Here is a 27,653-nt window from a genome sequence, read left to right on the forward strand (position 1 = left end):
TCTTTCATAGATAAGCTTAGGAATCATACTTGTAACACTATGAACTTCATATATAGTTTATTTAATCACAAAAATCACATGACAAAGATTGCATTGAAGGTTTTAGATTTCTTGTTTGAAAATAATGCCTGTTACATAAATTCTTTCATTTGTATTGGTACTAGGAAAAAAAAAAGTAAGGGGCTAGTATGAGTTGCTGTGGGACCTTACAGTTAATCCTCTATATCCTAACTAGCTTGCATTATGAAACTATAATACGCTGAAATCCCAAAGCATAATTTTTCTGAAATTTGTATGGCTAGGATAGGTCTTAAATAACTTTCTTTCTAAAAATACATCCTAGCGGAATTGTTTATTTTGGAAATTTCTTTCAAGTTGAGTATAAAAGACTACAGCTGGAGTCTCATATCTGCTTCTACATCTTTTGTGATATGTCCTCTTAATGAGGCATATGAAGAAAATTCAGTTTTGCACAAATATGTAGTTTGACTTTTTTAAAATAGATTTTTAAAAAATGTTTATAATTTATTTTGAGAGAGAGAATATGCAGGCAGGGGAGAGAGGTAGAGAAAGAAGGAAACCAGGAATCCAAGCAGGCTCTGCGCTCTTAGCATGGAGCTCGATGCGTGGGGCTCAAACTCATGAACCGTGAGATCATGACCTGAGCCAGAAGCAAGAGTCGGACTGAGACTTAACTGACTGAGCCACCCAGGCACCCTTGTAGTTTGACTTTTAAAATAATGATAAATATTCCTTGATACTATACCAAAACTTACCAAGTGGTAGATTCAGCAGTGTGAGAGCTGAATCCCTTTTCAGAAAAGCGTTCCTATTCTGTTTTCTTGAAAATCCTTTGGGGTGTCAGCACTTTCAGTGCCTCTTTTCCTCTTGCATGCTTTTATAACATCATGACACTGGTAAATTGGAAAACATTGATTGAGTGAGTCATTTGTATCTTGTAATGCTGACACATTTCATTATATATTTTCAAATCACTGATACCACCACTGATGTCATCAGGAAAGTTTTCAAGCATTGGGAAACTGTGAAATCCGGGATGGCGGATAGAAGTTCCCAAACTCTTGATTTTCACTTGAAAGGTCAGATTTTATCATTGTAAACAAATATTGTCAGTTGTTTTTCTTAAAGTAACAGATTCATTCATTTTTGAGAAAATGACTCAGTTACCTCAGCCTAAATTATAACTTGTTAGTCATCCTTTCAGCAAAAGTAATAGCAAATAGTTTAGCTCACAATTCAAACAATTGTACAAGTGGTTTTCTGGAAATAAATGTCCATTTCAGTATACAGAAGTGCTTTGTGTATGCTTTTTATTTTCTTAACACAACATTAAAAAGACATATTGGGGCACCTGCGTGACTCAGTTGGTTGAGCGTCTGACTTTGACTCAGGTCACGCTCTCACAGTTTGTGGCTTTGAGCCCCGCATCAGGCTCTGTGCTGACAGCTGGGAGTCTGGAGCCTGCTTCGGCTTCTGTGTCTCCCTGTCTTTCTGCCCCTCCCCCACTTGTGCTCGCGCGCGCTCTCTCTCTCTCTCTCTCTCTCTCTCAAAAATAAATACATTTTAAAAATTTTTTTAAAAAAGACATATTAAGGGTCAAGATTTAAAGTTAGTCATTTTATTGCTTCAACAAAGACATGAAGTGGCAGGAGAAAAATTCTTTCCATGTATGAAAATGAGGACTAAAATGAATAGGTCCGGTTTGGCGCCACTGCTTCGATTCATGCTGAGATGCCAGGAGTTTAATCCACCTACTATTACCTTGTGCCATCGGTGCAAATATCAGCACAGTGTAAGGCAAATAATGTCTTAATATCATGATGAAAATGGCTTTATCTTCACAGTAAAGGATCCTGAAAACCCCTAGGGGTTCACAGACCACCCTCTGAGTATCACTGTTGTATACTGTAAGGCAATTTATGGAAATGTTTTGAGATTCCACATTTTTGATAACTAAAAGGATATGTATTAAGTCTGATTACTATAACAACTTTACATAAAAATTATATCAATAAAAATAACCAAATTATATTAAAATCTTAACACTTTACTCAAATACTGTGATATGCAAACCTACTCTACTAAAGCTGTATCATTGTTACCTTGATCATTAAGTGAACAGGAACTTGTCTAAATATATTATGCTCCTTTATTTTTCCCCAAACTTCTATCTCTCCGTGTTAGCAAAGGAGAGCATTAGGGTTAGTCACTAGTGAAATATGGTCTGGAGATGGCTACTCTGATTCTCAGAGAGTTGTCTTAAAATTGGCAAAGGTAATATCTGAATTAGAAAGGCACTGGAATATCACCATCATGATGCTAAAGTAATAGTCACTTTCTGAGAATGTATTTTGTACCAGGCACTGTAATAAGCAACGTGTATATTGTGTTACTTAATCTTTACAATAACTCTGTGAGGTGTCTATTAGAGAAGACAAAACTGAGGCTCAGATAATCAAAATTGAAGTAAGTTGTTCAGTCCTTATAGATACAAAGTAATAGAGTTAGGATTTGAACATAGATGTCTTCTTCCAAAACTTGGGTTATGACCCATTATGCATCTCTGTATACTCTTCAGTATCATAATGAGTTATTGTTAGGCTACCATATTATCTTCCTGTTTACTCTAAAAGGTCCCTGGTGAAAACTTGTTATAACTAAGCAGTAGTTCTCTTATTAAAGAGTTGTTTTGGAGATCTTCCTCTCTACTCAGACATGCCCCACTAAAGAGTTCTGTGGTTTCTGATTTAACTTTAGAGTGTCAGGGGGTATGTATGGGGCCTTGAAGTGAGATCTTCAATGACATCTTCACATTTCCCCCTGATGATGATAGGGTAGGTTAAATGGTATCCTTAGATGGCTCAACTTTTTGTCTTCTAGACTAGTGCTACTCAGAGTATGATGCATGAATGGTTCCAGTGTGCTAACTCTCTGAGACAAAATACGTACAGAAATCAAAAGTAAGAGTATGGAAATTTGAATATCATTTGACATTACTACAACATCTGTGCACACATTTAATTGTTTTTCTTACAAAAGCACAGATTTTCAATGACTCGAAAACTTTTTTAATTAGTTCTTGACCATAGATAGTTCAAGAAGCGTTGTTTGAAACTAACATTAAAAGATTAGAAGGGTACTTTTAATTCAACTCCCTATGTTTTAAATTTTATATTTTTTTTATTTCCCAGCCCTTCAACATTTAAGTTTTTCAAACCCTTGTTCTTGATTATTCCATTTTGATTTGATAGCTCAAAAAACTTAGTAGAACTAAGAACTCATTATTACTTTTTGAGTGTGCTTCACAGTTTGTTTTCCACTCTAACCATGTATGCAGATGAACCTATTATAATAATTAGCACATAATCAGCAAAATCTAAACTTTAAGCTTTTATGTGAAAAGTCAACAATTTGACACCAAATATGAGATCAAGTTATATAGGTTGCTATTAAACTATTCAAATTAGATAATTAGAATTTACATTTGAAATTTGAACTGAGAATCTTAGAAATTTGATGTAGAGGTCTCATGAAAATCATACGTTCATGGGGCACTTGGGTACCTTAGTTGAGCATCCAACTTCGGTTCAGGTCACGATCTCACGGCTTGTGGGTTCAGGCCCCTCATTGAGCTCTGTGCTGACAGCTCGGAGCCTGGAGCCTGCTTTGGATTCTGTATCTCCCTCTCTCTCTGCCCCTCCCCTGCCCACACTCTGTCTCTTTCTCTCCCTCTCTCTCTCTCAAATAAGTAAACATAATTTTTTTTTTTTTTTTTAAATCGTGTTCATTCAACAGAAAGTTAAGCACTGGGGTTAGAGTGGTAAAGATAAGGTATTAGTTAGCTTTCAAGAGCTAAGGTATAATTCTGCTTACCAAATGTATAGTTAATTGTTTTCTCTGAAATAGAATGGCATATCTCCATTTGAAAAAAGTTGGAGAAATCGATAAGGTTAGTAATGTACAATTACATATGGGATAAGTTAGAGCTTAAATTTCAATTGTAAAAATATATTTAGTAGTGAATAATACAATTGGTAGTACTAATTATATAGAAAGATTATCAGAATAGCATAACAGTTAAATTTCAAACTTCTTTAGACAGCGTTTATTACCGTATCTGGCCATGGGCTCCTCCTATAGCATTTCTCGTTGTTAAGTCCTAGGACTGGTGATCAACTGAGCAATAGATTTCGTGGTATTTAAATATTTATTTGGCAGTCACTTTTTGGTCTAGATAGGGCCTGGGAATGCAGAGGTAAATTATACACTATGTGTCCTGAAGGAGCTTAGATAAATAAACATAATGACAATTCCGTGTGGTAAGTGCTGAAGGGAAGTAGGCGCAGGATGCTTAGGAACACAGGAAAGGCACCCAGCTCAATCAGGGTGAGTGGGTCAGGGAAGGTTTTTCTGAGGAGATAATGATGCAAAATTATAAAATGTCCAGACACCTTTCTCTTGTGGAGGCCTTCAAAAATGATGGTCTTGAAGAGCACCCAACATCATTGAAAGAAATTCTACTCAAATTTAAAAATTTTTAGAGTCAACAGAAAGTTAGGGGAAGTATATCTCAGGCAATAAACAAGTGCAAATGCTATTGTAATAATTTCAGCTATAGGTTACTAGGGTCAGAATAAAAGTAATTACGGGGATGAAATGGAGGAGACAAGTTCTTGAGATCCTAATAGAGAAAACAGGATGTGTTGTATAAGATTTGGAGTCATGTCCTCTATTACCATGGATTGCTTTACTCTGCTGTGGCCCCACTGGCCATTTGGTTCCTCAGGTATACCAACCTCATTCCTGACCCGGGGTCTTTGCAATGGTCATTCCTACTGCCTGGAATGTACATCCTTTCCCCCAACCCCAGGCTCTTTGAGTGGCTGGCTCTTCACTGTTCTGGCCCCGCTCATCTGTCATTACTTAGGGATCTTTTCTGACCACTCTTACAGTAACTGCCCTATCCCCTTCCTCACAGCCAGCCCACCATTTCACTTTGTTTTCTTTTCTTTGGAACATTGTTGCAGTGTGCTTGTTCATGTAGACTGGATGTGGGAGCACAGGAATACAGGTGCTCAAAGAAAATGGGGAATGTTATAGAACGGAGATGAGCAAACTAGTTATACAAATGGAGTTTTAGATAGAAATACCTCCTTAAATAAAGCATGGTTCATATGGAAACCAACTTGAGCCAAACCCTTTGTCAAGGCCAGCCTGGGGGAGGTTAATCAGAAGGATAAAGGAGTTAGAAGTGTCTAGGCTCTTAAAATTTTCAATCAAAATTATAAAATGTCCAGACACCTTTCAAATGTGCGTGTCTTCAAAAATGGTCTTGAAGAGAACCCAACATCATTGAAAGAAATTCTACTCAAATTCAAATCTTAAAGTTATGAGATAAAAATTATATTATCTCCAAGCCTTATTATAACATCAAAAAAGCTAACCTTTTGTTTAAAAACAACAGTATTCTCCACCTCCATAATTCTTACTTTACCTAGAAATAATATAGATTTGTAGAAGTTTTTATGTAATTCCAAATGCCAACAAGACTCTGTATTTATATAATTTTCACTATCTTGTGTTAAAATATTTAACCTGTTTTATCATTGTATTTATGACTACTTTCTTATAAAACATTCATCTCATTAATATTTATTCTTCAAAGTTTGGTTCATTATAATGGAAAAAAATATAACCTGCAAACTTAGATGATTTTTTTAAACAGCACATAAAATAAAAAAGGAAAAATACATCTTTAAATATATATATATATATATACGCGCATTTATTGTTAGACTTGGGAAACTTTTATTATTATGAAAAAGAATATTACCTTGGTATGTCTTTGAAACTATTTCTTACTCATATTTTTTTGTTCATATGTTTTTATTCTTATTTTTTTCATTGTATATTTTTTCTCCTAAGTTTAGAAAAGAAGTACAGACAACTGACAAGGCCATTGAATACACACTTAGTTGCCTTTGAGGATAAACCTACCTAGTTGCCATGGTGTTATTTAATGCCATATTAACAGTTTAATAAACTGGTGATTTACCTGGTCATTAATGGAAACCTAGCCAGGTTTCCATGGAAATTTTATTCTGTAATGTAGCAGAGCATCTCCCTTTTTCCTGGTTCTTATGTTATTAATACTGTTTTTTTTTAATATTTTTATATTTAGTTATATTTAGTATATTTACTAAATTACTATATTACTATATATTAGTATATTTAGTATATATTTAATATATATATTTAACTATATATATTTAGTTATATTTTATATTTTTTATATTTAGTATAGATTACACACTTGTGCTCCTACTCTATTAGTGGAGTTTATTCTTGTTTTGATAAAAATAAATATAATTTAGAAATTTTAATGTTTCTTTGCACATATCAAAAGAAGGAAAACTTTCACAATGGATGATAATGGTGATTTGATGATAATAGTAATAGATAACTGTTACTAGTAATAATAATACATAACTGTTACCAAAGGTGTACTGTGTTACAGACATTGACCCCAGTGCTTTGTGTATATTAATTCAGTGATTGAGGGTAGATACTTACCACTCAGACTCCATCTTATAGATGCAAAAGCTAGGCACAAAGAGGTTAAGCAGCTTGTCCAACATCACACAGAAAGTAAAGCCAGAGCTGAGATTTAATTTAAACTCAGGTAGTTTAGTTCCAGAACTAGCACTTTTTTGTTTTAAGTAATAAAATATTGCTTAATCTTATTGTCTCATTATTCACAGCCATATAACAACAAACAAGCTTCAAGTTCAATACAAGAACTAGCACTTTTAACCACTACATGTTATTATATACTGTTTATACCAGATGTAAAGAGGAGGAAGATAGATCTACTGACCTTAGAGGAAACATTCAGAAACTACCTAAAAATCATACATGAAAAGATTCAAGAAAATCTTGTATCAAATTTTTGAAATCCTCTGTTAATGTAAATAACTTCCCCACCTATAAATGGTGAGACATGTGGCAGATCAAGAGCTAATCCCTTAGAATGCAAGGAACTCTTAGTAAACCATTAGAAGAGGATTACTAATCCAATGAAAACATGGACAAAAAACATGAATAAGCAAGACAAAGATAAATACACACAGGTCAAAACATACAAAAAGATGTTTTGTGTTTTGCATATTTAGGAGTTTTAAAAAGTGGGTCTAGATAAATCATGAAGTAATGACTGATAGGGAGACAGAGTTGTAGAGCTGATTAGGAGTGGCAGGCTGACAGCTGGTGATGTACACGGGCACTGTGGTTTGGGAGCATACCAGCCAAAATTCCAGAAGGGAGCCCTACAGAAAATGATTTTGAGTGACTGTTTTCTCAAGGGTGACTTATAGCTAGTATATTCCTGATACATCAATGAGAAGTTAATTCATTACATACAGTGGATGCCATGGGTCATTAACATTCTCTTTTAGACCTTCTGTTGAGAAGGCCTGGTTATCAGGATTGAAAATAAAAGCAGTGCATTCAAGACACTTCACCAATAGAAACCCAGAGAGAATTTTTTGACAATTATATAAAGAAGGTAAAGGAAAAATTTTTAGGGATCAAGGGGAGGTATGAGAGCGTCATATATGGTCAATGTTCATTCTTACTGTAGGTTAATTTTCATGAATTCACCTGGGTCTTACCTAATGCAATTAAAAAACCCACCTGTGATTATTCAATTAAATCACACATAAAAATGTTAGAATTTAAGATTTCATTATGTCACTAAGTAAAAAATGTATAACACAGCAAGAAAGTAGTCTTCATTATGGTATTTATAATCCCACCTATGTATTTTACTTCCAGGGAACCTTTTATTATTTTATCAGGAGGTTTGTCCTATGATACTGTAGGAAGAAGACCCTGCTTAACAGTTATGCATGGGAAAAGTACTGCTGTGCTGGAAATGGACTATTCAATTGTGGATTTTCTAACGCTATGTGAAACACCATACCCAAATGGTAATAAGCTTTGCATCTTTAAAACGTATTCTCTGTGGGTATCTGCTATTCAGAACAAAGACCTGTTTGTTTTCTAAATAGTTTCCTTATCCTAGTATGCTGTCACTCTTCTGGGGGAGAGATTCTGTCTTCATAACTTTGTAAGTTTTATTTCAGAAGTTAATTTTGTTTAATAAGCTTTATCTGTTTAATATGACATAGTAGTAGTTAGTGCTACTGAAGGATAAACAGAACTGCCCACATTAAGCAACATTTTAAAACTCTATAAAACACTAGTGTATTAATTGATCAAGGTTCTCCAGAGAAACAGAACTGATAGCACATAAGGAGAGGAGAGAGAAATAAGGAATTTATTTTAAGAAATTGGTTCACACAATTGAGGGTGATAAATCAAATTGATCAAGCACCATGGCAGGCTGAAAATTTGGGAGTTGATGTTGCTGTCTTGGGGCAGAATTGCTTCCTTTTTAGAAAGCCTGTTTTCTCTCTTCAGGCCTTCAACTGATTGGATGAATGCCACCCACATTATACCTGATAATCTCCTTTACTGGGAGTCTGCTGATTTAAACGTTTATCACATCTAAAAAATACCTTCCCAGCAACATCTAAATTGGTGTTTAACCAAACAAGTGGGCACCAAATCAGAGACTAGTGACACATAAAATTAACGGTAACAGCTAGCGTGTATCCTTTCAAGAGGAATTTAAATCTGGATCTTTTTTGTTTCATTTGAAGCTAATTGAAATGTAAAGCTATAACACATTATATAATTAACAAGTGCATACAAAATATCTAAGAAAGAGATTATAATATTGTAGTAATACTCTACTGAGTTCCTATGAGAGACAAGAATAAGAATTGTTCTTATGGATATTCAGATTTAAATTTTGGGTTTGTTGCCCATGTCCTGCCTTGGATTTTGCAATACCATAGAAGTTACTGTGAACTTCTTGTTTTATTCGTCTTTACAAAATTGAAGTAATTTTGTATGAGTTATATAGATTTATCTCATTTAAAACCAAGTAGTCTTAAATTACATGAAGTGCAAGATCAGATTGTTACATACTTGAGAGAATGGAACAAAAATTTTTAAAAAAGCAAATGTGTATTATCTAATTTGCTGTCTTATTCCATATTTAAAACTGTTATTTATGCATTGTTTTCCTATTCCAGATTTTCAGGAACCATATGCTGTGGTGGTTCTTCTCGAAAAGGATTTAGTACTTATAGACCTTGCACAGAATGGGTAAGAATAAAATTTGGTGAGAGATTATTTTAGTATATGGTAGAAAAGACTCTTTTTAGCATAGGGTTGGCTATTTCTTTCTTTTTTTTTTTTTTTTTTGAAAACTCTATATTTATATCCATAATGGTGGCCTCTTTTAGAGTTTCAGACACACATTTCTAATTACCTGCCAGATTTCGCTAGTATGTTGCTCACACAGAATTTCTATTTTTTAAGTCAGAATTTCTTGAATTTCTGAAATTTCATATAATTCAACCTAATACTTGGACACTGTGGGGGCACACAAAATAAATAAGTGCAGAATTCATCCCATCACAGTTTACCTCCAGATAAGCTCTGTGGCCTCCCCACATGCACTCTCTGTGGCACTGTCATGAATACCGTTGTCAGAGTAATTTTACATGCAGCACCCAGCTTGTCACTCTTCTCTTTCAAGGGTCCCATACTCTACTGACTGAGCCAACCGGTGCCCTGTTATTCTCCTCTTTAAACCACTATGATCTCTACTGTTTTATTATTTGAAAGCACCTTCTCAGCCTGCTTCTCCACACAGTAGGAATTGAGGATACCTTTCTGACTTGATTTCTCACTGTCTTCCTACAGGTGCCTTATTCCCTAGAAAAACTGAACTGTGTATTAAACAAACATCATACTTCAATGTCTTTTCTTATATAGTTCCCAGTGGCTGCAAACTCCACTTGCTTCACTGCCATCAAAACTCCATATAACTTTCAAAGTCAGTCCTCTTTTCCTCATTCAACTTCCTCTTCTAGGGGCCCCTGGGTGGCTCAGTGGGTTGCGTGTCTGACTTTGGCTCAGGTCATGATCTCGTGGTTTGTGGGTTTGAGCCCATGTGGGCTCTGTGCTGACAGCTCAGAACCTGGAGCCTGCTTCGGATTCTGTGTCTCCCTCTTTCTCTGCCCCTCTCCTGCTTGTGCTCTTGCTCTCTCTCTCTCAAAATTAAATAAACATTTAAACTTTTTCTCCTCTCTCTTAACCAGATATATCATACCTGGTGTATAAATTGCCACCATAGCTCCTTTGCAACTTTTTGTGGTATTTGCCATATTCTCCTTTTTCCAACATAGATGATAAATTCTTTGAATGCAAGAATATTACATTATTTATTTGTGTCTCTTGAAATAATCATGAAAATTTAATTGTGTTTACCCATTTAGGATCTCAGTGTTTCTCAATTATGGGCAATTCCCCCCCCCCCCCAGAAGATACTTGATTGTATCTGTGTAAACATCTTTTCTAGATGATATTGGCATCTAGTGATGGACAGGGTTGCTGCTAAACATCCACAATGAACAGGACAGTCCCTTATAATAAAGAATTATCTGATCCAAAATGTGAATAGTACCTGGATTGGGAAACCCGGAAGTATAAGTCAACAGTATTATTTACCTTATTTTAAGGTACTACTAGATTCGTATCAACTTAATATGTACTACCTGTAATAATTATTTTTTTTCCTTTTTGAAAATTACAAGACTATAGTGGAAAGGAATTTGAAAACAGTATTTCTAAAGGGCAGTCTTGGAATAACTTATTCTTAATATGATTTTATTTTTGGGGGCACCTGGGGTGGCTCAGTCCATTAGGCTCCCAACTTTGGCTTAGGTCATGATCTCATGGTCTGTGGGCTTGAGCTGTCAGCACAAAGCCTGGAGCCTGCTTCCGATTCTGTGTCTCCCTCTTTCTCTCTGCCCCTCCCTCGCTTATTATGCTCTGTCTCTGTCTCTGTCTCTCTCTCTCAAAAATAAATAACATTAAAAAAATTTGTTTTAAATATGACTTTTTTTTCATTAGCTAAGTTTTCAAATAGTGGGACTTTTTGCCTGTGGTCTATACTGATATGTATTTAAGTTAAAGAAAATATTGTCCAAATAACCTGTGACTAGGCATTTTATTTAGCAAACGTATCAGTTAAATGTATGGTAATAGTAGAGTCATTGTGCCTAAGGATTATAAAGTATGTTTATAAAGAGAAAAAAGTTACCTGCCATTTTTTTTAATTCATGTTTTTGTTTGAATTTTTCTTCTGTGTTTTTATGTGTGTTCGAGGAAAGAGTGATGACAGTTCGCTTCATTTTGAAATCTAGAAAGGGCTTTTCTGAATTTATTCTTTTCTAATTTTTAAATTATTGTCAGTGGTAGACTGATGAATACATACAATTTTTGCAGATGAGCCACTCTAAACTTCTGAGACTTTTTTAGGGCCAGTTGCTGGTTTTCTAGATATTTTTAAGTAACCATTCTCAAGGAATTCAAACCAGAAAAGAAATATCATTGTACATTTAGTTAGGATTTTACTTTAAGATTTTTGAAAGCATTTTTTGCTTTATTTAATGAAATAATTTCCTATCTAGGAAACCTTTAAGGTAGACTTTTATTTAGATTATCACTAAAACAAGAGAGCATCTCTAGATTAAATATTGCACTCGGCATTACATTGATGGAGAAGAGAACTGCAAATTTGTGTTATTTGACATAAAAATGAGGAATCTGTTGATTGAGAACTTTACAGTTAAGAGCATAGTTTAAATTTGGCTTATCCTTGGGGCGCCTGGGTGGCGCAGTCGGTTAAGCGTCCGACTTCAGCCAGGTCACGATCTCGCGGTCCGTGAGTTCGAGCCCCGCGTCGGGCTCTGGGCTGATGGCTCAGAGCCTGGAGCCTGTTTCCGATTCTGTGTCTCCCTCTCTCTCTGCCCCTCCCCCGTTCATGCTCTGTCTCTCTCTGTCCCAAAAATAAATAAACGTTGAAAAAAAAAATAAATAAATAAATAAAAATAAATAAATAAATTTGGCTTATCCTTGGGGGCGCCTGGGTGGCGCAGTCGGTTAAGCGTCCGACTTCATCCAGGTCACGATCTCGCGGTCCGTGAGTTCGAGCCCCGCGTCGGGCTCTGGGCTGATGGCTCAGAGCCTGGAGCCTGTTTACGATTCTGTGTCTCCCTCTCTCTCTGCCCCTCCCCCGTTCATGCTCTGTCTCTCTCTGTCCCAAAAATAAATAAAAAACGTTGAAAAAAAAAATTAAAAAAAAAAAAAAAATTTGGCTTCTCCTTGCCGGCTGCCATGCCTTTGGCACATTACTCTGTTTTCGTTCCTCCATAAAATTTCTACATCGTAAGTGTGGTGTGAGAAGTAAAGAAGATAAATGTCTATATAAAGCACTTAGTCCAGTGTGTGCCACATGGTATGTAATTCCAGCTGCAGCTTTTCTCTTTACTAGTCTAACTGAGCAACTTGCATTATAGAAGATGTCATTTTTTACATATTTGCATAAATTAAATCTATTAAATCTCTGTGACAGAATGTATGTAATTTCCAAAAATATGGAGAAGAGCACTGTATTCCAAAATTTAAAATATAAATTTAGATAATATGTTATATGGGCCTTCAGAGAATGTTATCTTTAATCAAATTTTAAATATTGTTTTTGTTCCAAAGATGTAAATAATTTTTAAAAGTTTTCATTGTTGTGTTAATTTTATTAAATACATAAATATTTTTCTTTTCCTATTGTTAAAGATATCCTATATTTGAAAATCCCTACCCTTTGAGTATACACGAATCCCCTGTCACATGTTGCGAATATTTTGCTGATTGTCCTGTGGACCTCATTCCTGCACTTTATTCTGTTGGAGCTAGACAGAAACGTCAAGGTTACAGCAAAAAGGTATTGAACATGAGTTTTAGTATTTAATGTTGCATTTCAGTATTTTATATTTATCACCTTGGAATATTTGATAATGTATACCTTTTCTAGAGAAAATATATAGAAAATCCTTTTTTGGAGCAAAATGCATTGTTTACTGTTATCATAGAAATATATATATGAAGATGCTTGAAAGTTGCTTTATACTATAATCTTTTCTTATAGGAATGGCCCATTAATGGAGGTAATTGGGGCTTAGGTGTTCAAAGTTACCCAGAAATAATTATTACAGGGTAAGTAAAAGCCTGTTTTCACCACTAAACCAATAATGGCTAAATACAAAGACTACATGGACGTTAATTAATTGGGCAGGTAGTGCTTTCCTTTATGCTGTAGTGTATTAAAAAATGTTATTGTCTGGAACCTGCCAACTTACCTTGAATTTTTTACCTTTCCTCGTTTGGTGGCTAACTTTTCAAATAACAGTATACTTCATCGCTTCTCGGCCTTTTGGCTAAGATCATGTGCAAATAACAGTATACTTCAAAGAAAGAAAAAATGTAATATTTTTTCCTTTGTATCATCACAGTTTTAACTCATTTCCTTTTCATAGGCATGCTGATGGATCAGTTAAGTTCTGGGATGCTTCTGCAAGTAAGTATTTTGAATATTATTTATTATATGTTTGTTATATAATCATTGCTTTTATATAACCTGTTTTATAATAATTGCATAATCAACATTTAGTATAAAATTTGGAAGCTATTGGTTTAATAACTGATTTATCAAGTATATGAGTTTAGAATTCTTGATAGACATAAGATATTTTTAAGGATACTGTCTAGTCAGTCAAGAAAAATTCTCAGCAGAAGTAATCAGATCCTTTCTTCAAAATTTCTTCAAACCTTCTCTTTTTAACTCAGAATTAGGAAAAGTGAGAATGTGTTTCAAATCAACAGAAATCTGTAGAATAATGCCTGATGCTCGGCTAACAGTAATTTGTATTCTCTTTGTGGAATATACATGTTGGTTACACAATAGCAAAAAAGGAAAGAATGCTTTGAATCATCAATGTTTGCAAAATACACATAGCAAGCAGTGAGACTCCAGTTAACTCAGGATATTTTGTGTTTCATCATATAGAAATATGAGATGTACTAGCACCGTTTGTAGTGAAAGTAGAAAATCATTTTAGAAAGCAAAAATGTTTTTTATTTTCATTATATTTATACTTTTTTCTTTTCACAAAATATTTTTGTCATTGATTTTTTTTCAGGTTATCTAAATTCATCATCATGATGAGTTTTTTTGTTTTTGTTTTTAGTGAATACAGGTACACCTTTCTTCTGGTCAGTAGGTCCAATGAATGCATTATCTAAAAGAATAATAGAGAAATGTAGACCTGGGAATAAAAATATGGTTCGAATAAATATTGGCTATTTTCCTTAGATAATATGAGTGATTAAATATTACTTTATATTTGTTCTTTTTATATTAAAATGTTTAACACATATTATCTTTTTTTCTAGTAACTCTGCAAGTATTATATAAACTAAAGACATCTAAAGTATTTGAAAAGTCAAGAAATAAAGATGACAGGCCAAACACAGATATTGTAGATGAAGATCCATATGCCATTCAGATCATCTCCTGGTGTCCGGAAAGTAGAATGCTGTGCATAGCTGGAGTTTCAGCTCATGTCATTATTTATAGATTCAGCAAACAAGAAGTGATTACAGAAGTCATTCCGGTAATAGTCTCTTAATTATTTTCAGTGTCAGATGTCTAACATTTAATTTTTTTTTAATTATTTAGGAGATTATTTGCAGTCGTTTTTTTCTAGAATTTTTAAAAACACTTAAGTGTTTACATTGCCATCTGTCTTTTGTGGAAAATAGTGTATTTTAATCTATATCTTTTTAGTGAGCATTTAAATCCTTATGTATATTATATGTTTCATTTAAGGAAAGTTAATATGAATATGAGCATACTCTAATTTGGTACTAACAGGCATGCTGTGAATTCTAAAATCATCGTGTGTTCTTGCGCGCACACACACACAGACACACAATCATTTTTGAAACGCTGAGTCAGAAACATTTTTTTTTTCTTTCCTAAATCTTTACCTTTAGAAATCGTGGCTAAATTTTTACCCTTACAACATGTTTCCACTGAAGTGTATGTGTGTATGAGTGTGAATCGTAATAAAGTGAATAATTATTAGTAGTAGGTGAACTGTCTTTCTTTTATAACAGATGCTTGAAGTTCGATTGTTATATGAGATAAGTGATGTGGAATCCCCCGAGGGTGAACAGGCACCACCTTTGCCAACACCTGTAGGGGGCGCCACTCCTCAGCCCATTCCTCCTCAGTCTCATCCTTCTACCAGTAGCAGTTCATCTGACGGACTTCGTGATAATGTCCCTTGTTTAAAGTAAGTTATAAAATAATGCAGATGTTTTGGAAACTGTTTTTTCGTTTAAGTAAATTATAAATATTACTAGAATAATATTTTCCTGTGATAGAGAAAAATGACATAACATTTCTTTCTTTGTTTTGCTGTGGTTAATCCAATTTATTTTTCTGTGGCAACAAGAGGAATATGATTGAATTCTGTGATTTTGTCTTTGAAGTGCCAAGATTTGATCTGTAAACAATACTGGTAGGACAGCATGGATCTTTCCTGTGTATGCAGCTCAATCCTCCAAATCCTTGGATGTTTTCTAGTTTGGATTCATAGATGGATCAAATGTATATTTAAAAAAATTTTTTTTAATGCTTATTTATTTTCGAGAGAGAGAGACAGTATGAGTGGAGGAGGGTCAGAAAGTGAGGGAGACACAGAATCTGCAGTAGGCTCCAGGCTCTGGGCTGTCAGCACAGAGCCTGATGTGGGGCTTGAACTCAAGAACCGCGAGATCATGACCTGAGCCGAAGTCGGACGCTTAACCGACTGAGCCACCCAGGTGCCCCTCAAATGTGTATTTAGAGTGCTTTCCACCACTCTGAAAATTCTGTTTTTTTGATATTTAGAGATTCAGTTTTTTTGTGATCATTTTCTTGTATTTCTGAATCTTGTCTAGCACAACAGTATCATTATTTAAATGCCTTTATTGTGGCATTCCAGATTTGAATACATTTTGCTTTCATATAGGAATAAATTAGATAAAACATTTTTTTCTTCTATATAATTTATATTACTGAGTATTAACTTTTTCAAGGGTATGGGCCTTAAATATGGCAGAGAAATAAAACAATGAGGAAAGAGTTAAGACCACTGAAAAATTTTATGAAGACTATGATTAATTACATTTACAGAGAAGTCAGTTAGGGTAATGACTGTCATTGTGGAAAATGTAAACAAAAATTCAGTGTAAGAGTTGAGCAAAAGCCCAGATTAGTAGATTCAAGGTAGAGATGGCTGCTGAGAGATAATTTACGTCAGTTGAAAGAACCAGGTTTGTCCTGGTTTTGTTTTAGATCTGCCAGCGTCTCCTCGCTTCGTGAAGGAATTACTATGGAGAAGGTCTTGGTACCCAAAAATGCGCTCACCCCAAACATAGGGCAGATTTTTTTTATATCATCATCATTTAAAATGTATAGACTTTTTAAAAATTATACTTTTATGTGTTTATATAAATTTTAGATTATGTGTTTTGTGTTAACGATCCTCAAAAGGGATGATTTTGCTCCTCTGCACGCGTTTGGCAATATCCGGAGCCGTTATTACTTGTCACAACAGTAGGAACAGGGTGCTGTTGCATCTAGTGCATGCAGGCCAGGGGTGATGCTCAAGTGCGCAGAACAGTGCCCCCAACAAAGAACTTTCCAGCTCAGAAGGCTGCTGATGCCAGCAATGAGAAATGCTGATCTGATCGAAAACATACAAGCATCGAGGTTAAGCAACTGCATTTCTTAGAAAGGCCTCATGTTTTTTCTCTTTCTCATGTACATACATGCACACAATTCCAGTTCTGGCACATGTTTAACTAGAATGAGACTTGGAAATACAGAATTCTACATTCTTCCCTTTTACTTTTTCAGTACTATTTTGCTTTAAACTTAAACTTGTAAAATTTCTATTAATGCTCTTCTGATTTTAATGTGTATTTCTCCAGCCTTTTATTAAATGTAAGTCTTATAAGCCTGTATAGTACAATTTGTCTTTGACGTTTATTTTGGTAACCTTTTTGGTGGCAGAGTTTTGAGATTTTTGTCTAAAATCGACATATTCACTACTGCTTTTGGAGGCAATTTGAGTTCTACCTCATTTTTTCTTTTTAATAGTTTTCTGGTAACTTCACGTTGTTTTAGTCCACAGTCCCAAAATTCGGTTTTTAAATGTCAGAGATCTAACTAAACTGATACTAAAATAACTAATACTGAGTTTCGTTTTGCTTTTTAAAGTTTATTTATTTTTGAGAAAGAGAGCATGAAAGAGAGAGAGAGAGGGAGAGAGAGAGTGTGTGTGTGTGAGTCCCAAGCAGGCTCCACACTGTCAGCACAGAGCCCCAGGCAGGACTTGAACTCACAACTGTGAGATCATGACCCAAGCTGAAACCAAGAGTTGGACACTTAACCCACTGAGCTATCCTGAGCCTACTCAGGTGCCCCGAGTTTTTTGTTTGTCTTTTATACAAAATGTTTTTGTATGTACTTGTTCCTTTGAAGAATCATTTTAAAAGCTATTTGATTTATTCCCTTTACCAATAAAATTTATGTTTTTAGTATTTTAATTGTGCTTTTGCGGTTTGTCAAAGCAGATAAACAATTGAAACTGCAAAGCCTCCAAACATTATTTTGACATTTAAAATACATTTGTACTTGGGGCGCCTGGGTGGCGCAGTCGGTTGAGCGTCCGACTTCAGCCAGGTCACGATCTCACGGTCTGTGAGTTCGAGCCCCGCATCGGGCTCTGGGCTGATGGCTCAGAGCCTGGAGCCTGTTTCCGATTCTGTGTCTCCCTCTCTCTCTGCCCCTCCCCCATTCATGCTCTGTCTCTCTCTGTCCCAAAAATAAAATAAACGTTGAAAAAAAAAAAAATTTAAAAAAATAAATAAATAAATAAAATACATTTGTACAAATTATGGAGCTTTTCACAAAGGTTCAACCCCTTGTCTTTAAAAAGTAAACCTTAATTTACATATATTAAAATCATTAAAATAACTTGCATGTAATCATTATAGACATAAAATGTTACACCCACCCATCCCCATTTTGCATTTTTTTCCCTCATTTTGAATTTTTTTTTTTAAGTTTGTTTATTTTTGAGAGAGAGAGCGTGAGTGGGGGAGGAGCAGAGAGAGAGGGAGACACAGAATCTGAAGCAGGCTCCAGGCTCTGAGCTGTCAGCACAGAGCCCAAAGTGGGGCTCAAACCCATGAACCGTGAGCTCATGACCTGAGCTGAAGTTGGACACTTAAACAACTGAGCCACCCAGGCACCCCTCATTTTGCATTTTTAAATCTAACCTATCCTGTCATTACTTGATCCAATTTCCAATTTTTTACCAACTAGGGATTTTGTAGCAGGCTTGCATGGCTTATTTTTGCTTAATAACTTTTTTTTTTTTTTGGTCTCTTGTAAGTAATTTAAGAATTCCGTGAATTCTGTGTGTCTTTATCACTGAAGTTTTAAATGTGCCCACATACGCACTTGTAATATTATCCGTGAATGCTTGCTCTGCTCTTGAGGTTCTGATTTAATGTGCATATTAAATATGCCGGCATGAGGTAATTAGGTTCGACTTCTTTGAAGCTTACCTAATTCATATAAGGAGAAAATAACACACTCAGAATCTTCTATTCAGAAAAATACTCTGTCTTCATTTCTATCTCGAGATGGACAGCTGCCACTGTACACTTCTCAGGGTACGTCCCTGAGAAAAGCCAGAACTTCTGCCTCGGCCAGCATACAGTTCCGAGTGTATTGCCTTACAGACTTTGCATAGGGAAAAGCAACTGTAACTTGGTTCATATTTGGAGGACCCTCAGTGATTCATGTTTACCCTAAAATTTGGCTAACACACCCTAAAGACCGGGGGTGACAGTCTTCTTCACTACAAGTATCAACTAAATGACTCAAAGGAATCCTTACCTCTGAGATTGGTAATAGGAGATTTAACATTGAGTAGTTTTCTTTCTGCCCTTCCTTCTTCCATGAGACTGTCCCTCCAAGGCAGAAGCCTCAAAAATTGCTGAAGTAACCAGGCTTTGCTTAAGTTTCACAAGAGCAGTTATTGGAGGAGTCTTAGCAATCAAAAAATGTTCTCACCTTAAAGTCAAAGTAGATTTTTTTTTAAATAGTAATCACCCACAAAAATAAATTACTTACATTAAAGGAAAAAAAATGTTATCTTCCAAATCCACTTGAAGTTTCCTGGTACGCGTATTAAAGGTATGGTATTTAAGTAACTGTGTGCCTTAGAAAGTCTCCGACTCATAAACCACTCCCTCACTCCCCCTGACATGTGTGTAACAAGTACTGTAAAAAATTTTCTATGAATTTACTCAATAAAGTGAGGCTTGGGAATACATTTGTTTTTTTACTAGTAGTTCACTTGAAAATCCTACCATCACCTCAAACTTAGCACATATTCCTGTAAAACTAGCTCTTCGTTCTGACATTTTATTTTCTTTCTCTTTCTTTTCTTTTTCTTTCCTTCTCTCCTCTTCTTTCCTTCCTTCTTTTCTTCCTTCTTTCCTTCATGCCTTCCTTTCCTTAACTTACAATCACTCTGTATTCTTTTTCTCCCGTGATCTACCTCTGATGAACCTTCAGCTCATTCATTCATTCAGTAAATATTGAGTGCCTCTTCTGTGCTAGTATTAAAAGTAACTGCAGGGTTTTTGCCTTCATGGAGTTTAGAAGCATTTTTCAATTCTTACTTCATATGTTCCAAATCTACCTTTTTCTTACTGTTTTACTTCAGAATTACAGGTACTTCCTAATTGTTCTCCGATCCTACTTCATCTTGTAAATCTCCACCAAATTAATCTTCCCAGAGTATTTCTTATAAACCTTCATTTGGCTTTTAATTCCTTAAAATAATAAAAATATATTACTTTTGTGTAATTTGACCATTGACAGCTCTTTCATAGCCACTCAAAATGTCTCCGTACTGTGATTAGGTAGTAATATTCCCACTTTTTAGATAAGAAGATAGTTGGAAAATGGCAGAGCCAGGACTTAAATGCTAGCTTTTCAAAAGCCCTCAGTTCTTTGTACCAATATCAGACTTTTGCGGTGAGGCGCTGAAGACCCTCTAACTTCTCACCCTGGCCTATCCTGCTGTACTGATTGCTCACTGTTACTACACACACTTCCACTGTGGACAAACTTCCACACTTGTTAATCTTTGACTAAGGGTTTCCTCCTTGTTTGCATATGTTTGCAAAAGCAATATATTTTGAACACCTATTCGGCAACTATTGGGGAAAGAGTCTGCAATCAAAACTCAGAGTACTTTTTTAATCGTTAAAGTGTCATGCACACAAAAATAAATTTCTCACAATTTTTTTTTTTTTTTACTCATTTAACTCATTTTGTTTTGGCCACTTTTAATTAAGCCATATATTTACAGCTTGATTTTATGTTTTTTTAAGTGTTTATTTATTTTTAGAGAGAGAAAGCACGCAAGGGAGGGGCAGAGAGAGAGAGGGAGAGAGAGAATCCCAAGCGGGTTCCCTGCTGTCAGTGTAGAGCTTGATTTAGGGCTTAATCCCACAAACTGTGAAATCATAACCTGAGCTGAAATCAAGAGTCAGACGCTTAACCAACTGTTCCACCCAGGTGCCCTATATATTTAAGTATACTTTTACTCCCCCCCCCCCCCCCCGTTTTTTTAGGCACTTTTCTAACTTCCATTTTTTCTTTCTAACTGGATTTTTTCCCCCTCTTGTTAATTCTTGGGCTTCTCGTTCTCCTCATTCTTCTCCCCATTTCTCCTTCCCCTTCCTACTCATTCTCGTTTTCTCCATCCCCACTTCTAAGCCCTGAATTTATAATGGGAACTTACATATGATTTCTTATTTTTGTTTTCACATACGGGTTTTGTTTCTAACCACATTAAATGCCTCTAGAGAACAGGATTCGTTTGTTTGTTTGTTTTTTCATGTGTTTAGTACAATTTCATATATAAAGTTATGTTTTGTATAGTTATTTATGCATGACTTTATAGCTACATGAGCTAATAAGATCCTTGAAGATGGGTTAAAAGGTAATATATTATCCTTTATTACAGAGTTAAAAATTCACCACTTAAACAGTCTCCAGGTTATCAGACAGAACTAGTTATTCAGTTGGTGTGGGTGAGTGGAGAACCACCACAACAAATAACCAGCCTGGCAGTCAATTCTTCCTATGGATTGTGAGTATAATTTATGTGTTTCTCATACATTCTTTTATTTTTAAAAATAGAAAAGATGATCTTCATTATAGCATCAATTAAAAAGTTGTATAACTTTAATTTCAGATCAAATTCAGCATTTGTCTGGAATATAATTCTGTTTCAGATAATTTACTCTGAGTATGCTTATACTGCTTCCTAATGAATTGGGATAAAGGTTTGAAGTCAATATACCATCTCCTGGCTCTACTCTCAGAAATGATTTCCTTATTAATACTCAGTATAATGGAGGTCTAACAACATGAACGCAGAAGACTTTGTGCTGAGCTGATTCTGTAAATGTTGAATCAAACCTATATAATGTCTTCTTGCCACTTTCAAAGTTCACTTGTATAAATTGTAAAAGCATAGTAATAGTTTATTGAAGTATTTATACTGCAGGTGTATTATCAATTCATGCCTACAAGTATTTAGTATTAATTAGACTTACTTTTTACTATAATTTGGTAGACTCATAGAGTATTTTTGTTTTTTTAAAAATCAGCACTGTGGTATCAGAGAAGCCACACACTCACTGTGCAGTCCCAGGGCCATTTACTGGTATGTGGGTCTCCTTGATGTAGTCCTAGGGACTCACTGATCTTTCTTCTTCCTCCTCTGTCATCACTCAGTCTGTCTCTTGCGGATGTATACCTAGCTAAAATTGGCTATAGTCTGAGCTGGTTTTCTCTCATGTCTTTGGTTTGCTGCCCCACAATATAAGAACACAAACCTCTCCTTGTTAATATTTCACTGCCCACAACCATAAAGGAAGGAGGGAATAAGAAAAATAACTAGTAGGAAGTTTTAAAGGAAGTTGCACATCAGTTGATCACAGGCTCATTGGGCTCACAGTTAACATTGCATTTAGCCCTTTTTTGTATATTTTTGACATTTGAACTACTTGCCAAGATAATTTACTATGCAATCCATATTTAGAACTTCAACTGAAAAACCTGATCATCTGGCCCATGTCTCCATTCCTCCTTAACAGTCGTCAGCAGAAATGGAGTTGAAGCTTTTTCTCTTTAGATGGGTCATACACTCTCCAGTTCACTCTAGCCCTTGTCTGGCCCGTTCGTATTACTTACAGAGCCCCTCCCTCTATACATTTCAGTTTTCAACTCCTGGTTTAAGACATCTTAAAGGAGTAAAATTTCTTTATTCATAATTGTTTGGTTTGTAGCTCCTGACTTATAATAGGGAAGGTATTTGGAATATTCCAAAGGGAGACCTCCAAGATTTAATGCTTTCTAGTTTTATTCTTGACTGTAGAGATTACCACAACTTTTGAGCTGCTCAAAATGCCCTTAAGTCAAAAAAATAAAAAATAAAAAAAATACATGTCACATTTCCTAGGATAGGGGTTTATGACTATGATCATGTTTCACTTCCTATGCCAACTTCTTTTTTAATGATATTGATTTGTAATCATTAATGTCTGCAGAAGATCTGTACAGTTCCATGAGAAGGCATACGTAATGTGTAACCTGTGTTTCCATGCCTCTGATAGTCTGCAGTTTCAGAGAGGAATTTTGTGAAAAACCCATCCTTCTTCTTTTTCAGCCTTCAAGACTACAAGTACGTATCCTTATACTTGTTTATGCTAAAGTATTTGCTCTTTTCCTATTCCCAGGGTAGTTTTTGGCAATTGTAATGGCATTGCTATGGTAGACTACCTCCAGAAAGCAGTACTCCTCAACCTGGGCACTATTGAATTATATGGCTCCAGTGATCCTTATCGGAGAGAACCCCGGTCTCCTCGTAAATCTCGACAACCTTCAGGAGGTATAAAGAAAAAGTCCTGAGTTTTAGGATTTCTATAAATACTAAAGCTACTTCTGTGAATATAAGTACTTCAGTGAGATAAATAGCTTGTCTGACTTAGTCTATATATATAAACTGTCAAAAACTAGTAAAAGTTTAGAGCCTTCTTTGTTTTGTATTATTATTAGATTTTGCTTTTGTTTTAGGATTTTAATTAATGTTGGGAAAGAACCACAGTGGCAAGCTTCTTCATCTAAATTATGAGATGAAAATTTGTCTCATTATTGTGAAACAAAAGTTAATTTCAAAGTTTTGCCCCCTTTATTACTTGGTATTGTGAGACCAAAAATTCATTGTTCCAACTATTTAATTTAGAGGGAGCATTTCCTATGTGAAAAAAATGTAAATGCAAAAGTGAATTTGAATTCTATGAAAATACAGTGTTTTAGGTAGCCTTGATTCAATGCAAACCCAAACCCATTAAGAATTCTCTTGGTAGGACTCTTTTGTGTTTTCTGCATAAGTAATCTAATTTTAAATGTTTTCATATGTCTGGTTGGTTATCTATACCAGTACTCCTCACCCCCCCACTTTTTTTTACCCCCATAGTATTGGATCTCTGGCACTTGGGGTATATTAGTGAGGCCTGCAGCACTTACTGGCCTACAGGTTCCAGTCTCCTCAGGACCTGTTCCACTGGACCAGATTAAGGGGAGCAGTATCTCTGGCTGACTTAGCCCGTTTGCAGAATGCCAGTGTGCAGTGGAACGCTGGGAAGCTCACGTATATACTTATAACTCAGCCTCTCCGAATTAAAATTCTCCCTGAGATTCATTTCTCATTTGCTCTCATGACATAATTAGCTAGTGCTACCTTTATCACAGTTCGTGACAGAAGAAGAAAAAGGTGGTGGGATATAGACCTTACTGTCACTTTAGCTTGATGGTTGAACTTTCTTTTCCATTTTTGTTTTTGTGTGTGATCATTTTGTCTCGCGTTATCTTCAGCAGAAATTTTCCCAACCATACCATTCTAGTATCTTTGTCTCCTTTTTTTTTTCTTCTTCGCTTTTCATTGCTTCACTAAGGTGGGCTGATTGTGACTTCTTGCATGTGCGGCCTTTCTAGCTTATATTCTGAATCTGTGAAAAAACTCCGTTCTTCCTTAAGTAAGTTATTTATTCCATATCAGTTAAGTCACAGCATGTTTGTTTGTTGTATGTAAAATCATTTTTTCTCATTTATTTTTAAAAGAGCTTTTAACAGCATTATATTTCTAAATTACATATCTAAATGTTCGTCCTCGTTACTTGAATTCATCTATAATATGAATGTGAAAATAGCCATTGAAATGTTTGCATCCGAATCCAGTTTTTTAATAAAGCAAAAGAAACTAATATTTAGTTTAGACTAATATATATTTATAATGTTAGAAAGTTAAAACATTGTCATGGTAGAGAAGACAAGTACTTTTGGCAGTTTTACCACAGAGCAAGTAAAAACTTGCTCCTAAAATTCATTTATCTTATTCCTGATACCTCATCATAGTTTCATAAAATTTCCAGAAATTAAATACCTAAACTAATCCAAGGATAGAAACCAGTTTTACCGTCTGATTTCAAAAATATTTCTTTCTTAAATTCTATGGCATCTTATTTTATTCTAGAGTAAATCTTGTAATATTATTTATATTATTATTTGATGTTTAGGCACAGGAGAACAATTTGAATTTTTCTTTTGTCATCTTAAGATACTTAAGCTCAGCAGTAATAACATTGAGGATTATGTATTAAATAAAATTAAAAGAAAGTTATTTTAGAATGTGATTTAACATTTTAAGGATATTTATGCCTTAATTCTAAAATACTGTAACTATTTATATTTCAAATAAAATTAAATGTGAGATAATTGATACTAAAATTCTTTAATTGCATTGATAAAAATTATATTCTTGCAAAAAAGGTGTGTTTTACAATATATTCTGGAAGTATAGCCCAAATACCACCAGGTTCTTCTATTTTTTTTAAAGATTAGTTTGGAAAAATGTTTTAATACTAGTAGATTCTAAAACGTTTTCATAACAAGTAAGGTGTCACTGATGAAATTATTTTATAGGCATTACTGTCTAAGGGTTATACAGCTGTATTAAAATATAGTTGAACCCACAACTAAAATATGTACAGTGTTTTCATAATAAAAATTATGAGGCTGTTACAGGGGCAAGTAGTGATAAAGTATTTCAACCACCTGTGTATGTCTGCTGAAAGTCTTAATTATAACAAAAGTGAGACAGGCTAGTATGTGTCATGTTTTGCTGACCACTTTTTGACTCTGTGAAGGATAAAAAAGGGAAATTTCTGTTCTGAATATAATTTTAAACCCTAAAAAGATCTGCATAGTGATGTGAACATGATAGACCCATGAGAAATAAGTTACTTAGTCTTGGAAGTTGATAATTATAAAGAAGGGAATTAGAGGGACGAAGCTGTTCCTGACTTTAGGAAACATATTTTCAAAAGTTTTGGAGAAGTGTCTCTGAAAATGAAGATTTGGGCTACAAAGTTGTAGTTAATTTCAGGTCTTCAATATTCTCAGTAGGATAGAAAAAGAGAAATAGCTATGGAGCCTAGTAATACTAGTTGATATTTTTGTGCATGTGTGTGTTGTAAGAAACAAAACACTATATAAGAAATGAGGGATATAATCAAGGATGCATAATAAGTGTTGCATAAATCAGTAACTACTGTGTTGAATATAGGCAGGTTTTCAAAAAATGGGAAATAGCAAAATGTTTGGTTTCAATGAAAATATAATTAAGAAAGGATTAGGACTCTAGGGATCAGTTGAAATGATAGTTGAAAAGCAGAATGTAGAGCTAAATAACTTTGTTTCTCAACACTCTCTTAATGAGAAATTATTTATGTTTCTGGAAAGTGAAAAATAATGAAGAGAAATGAAAATCTAAGCTACATTATGTATGCAAAACAGACCTTGGTAATAAACAGTAATAAGGTAATAAAAAGATCTCAAGAGGATTTGTGAAGAAAATTTGTAAACAGTTTCCAAGTTTTCAAAGGTCAGATATTTTATAAGTCATTAAATTTGATGTACAAATCAGTCAGAATTCTCAAATGATTTGTGTGCATATTGAAATGCCTTGTGTGCATACTGAAAATAGAACTGTCAATTGAAACCAACAGGAATTCACTAACAGTACGAAAAATCAGTGTTACTTTTTTAATCTCGTAACTACGTTAATGGTTTATGGCAGCCTGTTGACCTAATGTTTCCTGAAGTTAATCAGATATTTGATAAAGAATTCCATGTATATTTTTTATGAACCGAGCAGATGGAAGCAACCTAGTTCAGTTTGACAATTGCAAGATTGATAAAAAAAAAAATTTTTTTTTCAACGTTTATTTATTTTTGGGACAGAGAGAGACAGAGCATGAACGGGGGAGGGGCAGAGAGAGAGGGAGACACAGAATCGGAAACAGGCTCCAGGCTCTGAGCCATCAGCCCAGAGCCTGACGCGGGGCTCGAACTCACGGACCGCAAGATCGTGATCTGGCTGAAGTCAGACACTTAACCGACTGCGCCACCCAGGCGCCCCAACAATTGCAAGATTGATTAAACCAGAGTCAGCAAACTATGGCCCATGGGCCAAATCTCTTCCACTGCTATTTTTGCTAATTAGAACATCATCCTTGCTTAGCTGGCCCTAAAACCAATCTAGGCCTTCACATTTGCCAATCCATGGACTAAACCGTGGTATCTATTTAGTGGGTCAATTTATAGCCTACTACTAATTTCTGTGGTGTGCCTCAGTAGATATAGAATGCTGAATAACATGATTATGCTTGTTGTCCTTAAAGGATAACTACTACATCTGAGAGCAAATACCCATAAAGATATTGGTAGGTAGAAATCATAAACCTAAATGATATACCATAGTCACATAGTATATGCCATAGGATCACATATATCAATTAATGTAGGGTTGGACTTTGACTTTTACCCTAAGCCAGATGGAATGGAAGGCTTAAAATTTCAAAATTGATTATTTTTATTCAGTATTAGGCTCACTGTAGTGCTAGAGTATATTAGAGTTTACTATCACCACTATTTATTATTGAGGTAAAATTGGCACATAACATTATTTTAGTTTCAGGCATGCAACATACCAATTTGATATTTGTATGCATTGCAGAATGATCACAGTAAGTCTAGTTAACATTCATCACCTTGCATAGTTACGAAATATTTTTTCCCTTGTAATGAGGACTTTTAAGATCTCTTTTTTTTTTTTAATTTTGTTTAATGTTTATTTATTTTTGAGAGAGAGAGAGAGCATGAGAGGGGGAGGAACAGAGAGAGAGGGAGACACAGAATCTGAAGCAGGTTCCAGGCTCAGCTGTCAGCAAAGAGCCCGACTCAGGGCTCGAACCCACGAACTGTGAGATCATGACCTGAGCTAAAGTCAGACGCTTAACCGACTAAGCCACCCAGGCGCCCCTAAGATCTACTCTTAAGCAGCATTCAGATATCCAGTATAGTATCACTAACTGTAGTTATGCTGTAT

General features: G+C 35.0%; 1 protein-coding gene across 4 annotated transcripts in view; it reads left to right on the forward strand.

Annotated features, from left to right (window-relative positions):
• STXBP5 (syntaxin binding protein 5) overlaps positions 1-27,653 on the forward strand; it is a 168,418-nt gene that overhangs the window by 81,567 nt on the left and 59,198 nt on the right. For all 4 annotated transcript variants that reach the window (XM_086708080.1, XM_086708081.1, XM_086708082.1 and 1 more), the window contains exons 10-18: positions 7,855-8,009; positions 9,183-9,255; positions 12,793-12,940; positions 13,145-13,212; positions 13,533-13,573; positions 14,449-14,669; positions 15,175-15,353; positions 21,162-21,287; positions 22,942-23,093. In XM_086708080.1, coding sequence (XP_086564206.1) covers positions 7,855-8,009; positions 9,183-9,255; positions 12,793-12,940; positions 13,145-13,212; positions 13,533-13,573; positions 14,449-14,669; positions 15,175-15,353; positions 21,162-21,287; positions 22,942-23,093 — 1,163 coding nt within the window. The remainder of the gene's footprint in view (positions 1-7,854; positions 8,010-9,182; positions 9,256-12,792; positions 12,941-13,144; positions 13,213-13,532; positions 13,574-14,448; positions 14,670-15,174; positions 15,354-21,161; positions 21,288-22,941; positions 23,094-27,653) is intronic.

Source organism: Puma concolor, chromosome B2 (genome assembly GCF_028749965.1).
Source record: "Puma concolor isolate L17-30 chromosome B2, mPumCon1.1.hap2, whole genome shotgun sequence".
In the NCBI taxonomy this organism is placed as follows: domain Eukaryota; kingdom Metazoa; phylum Chordata; class Mammalia; order Carnivora; family Felidae; genus Puma; species Puma concolor.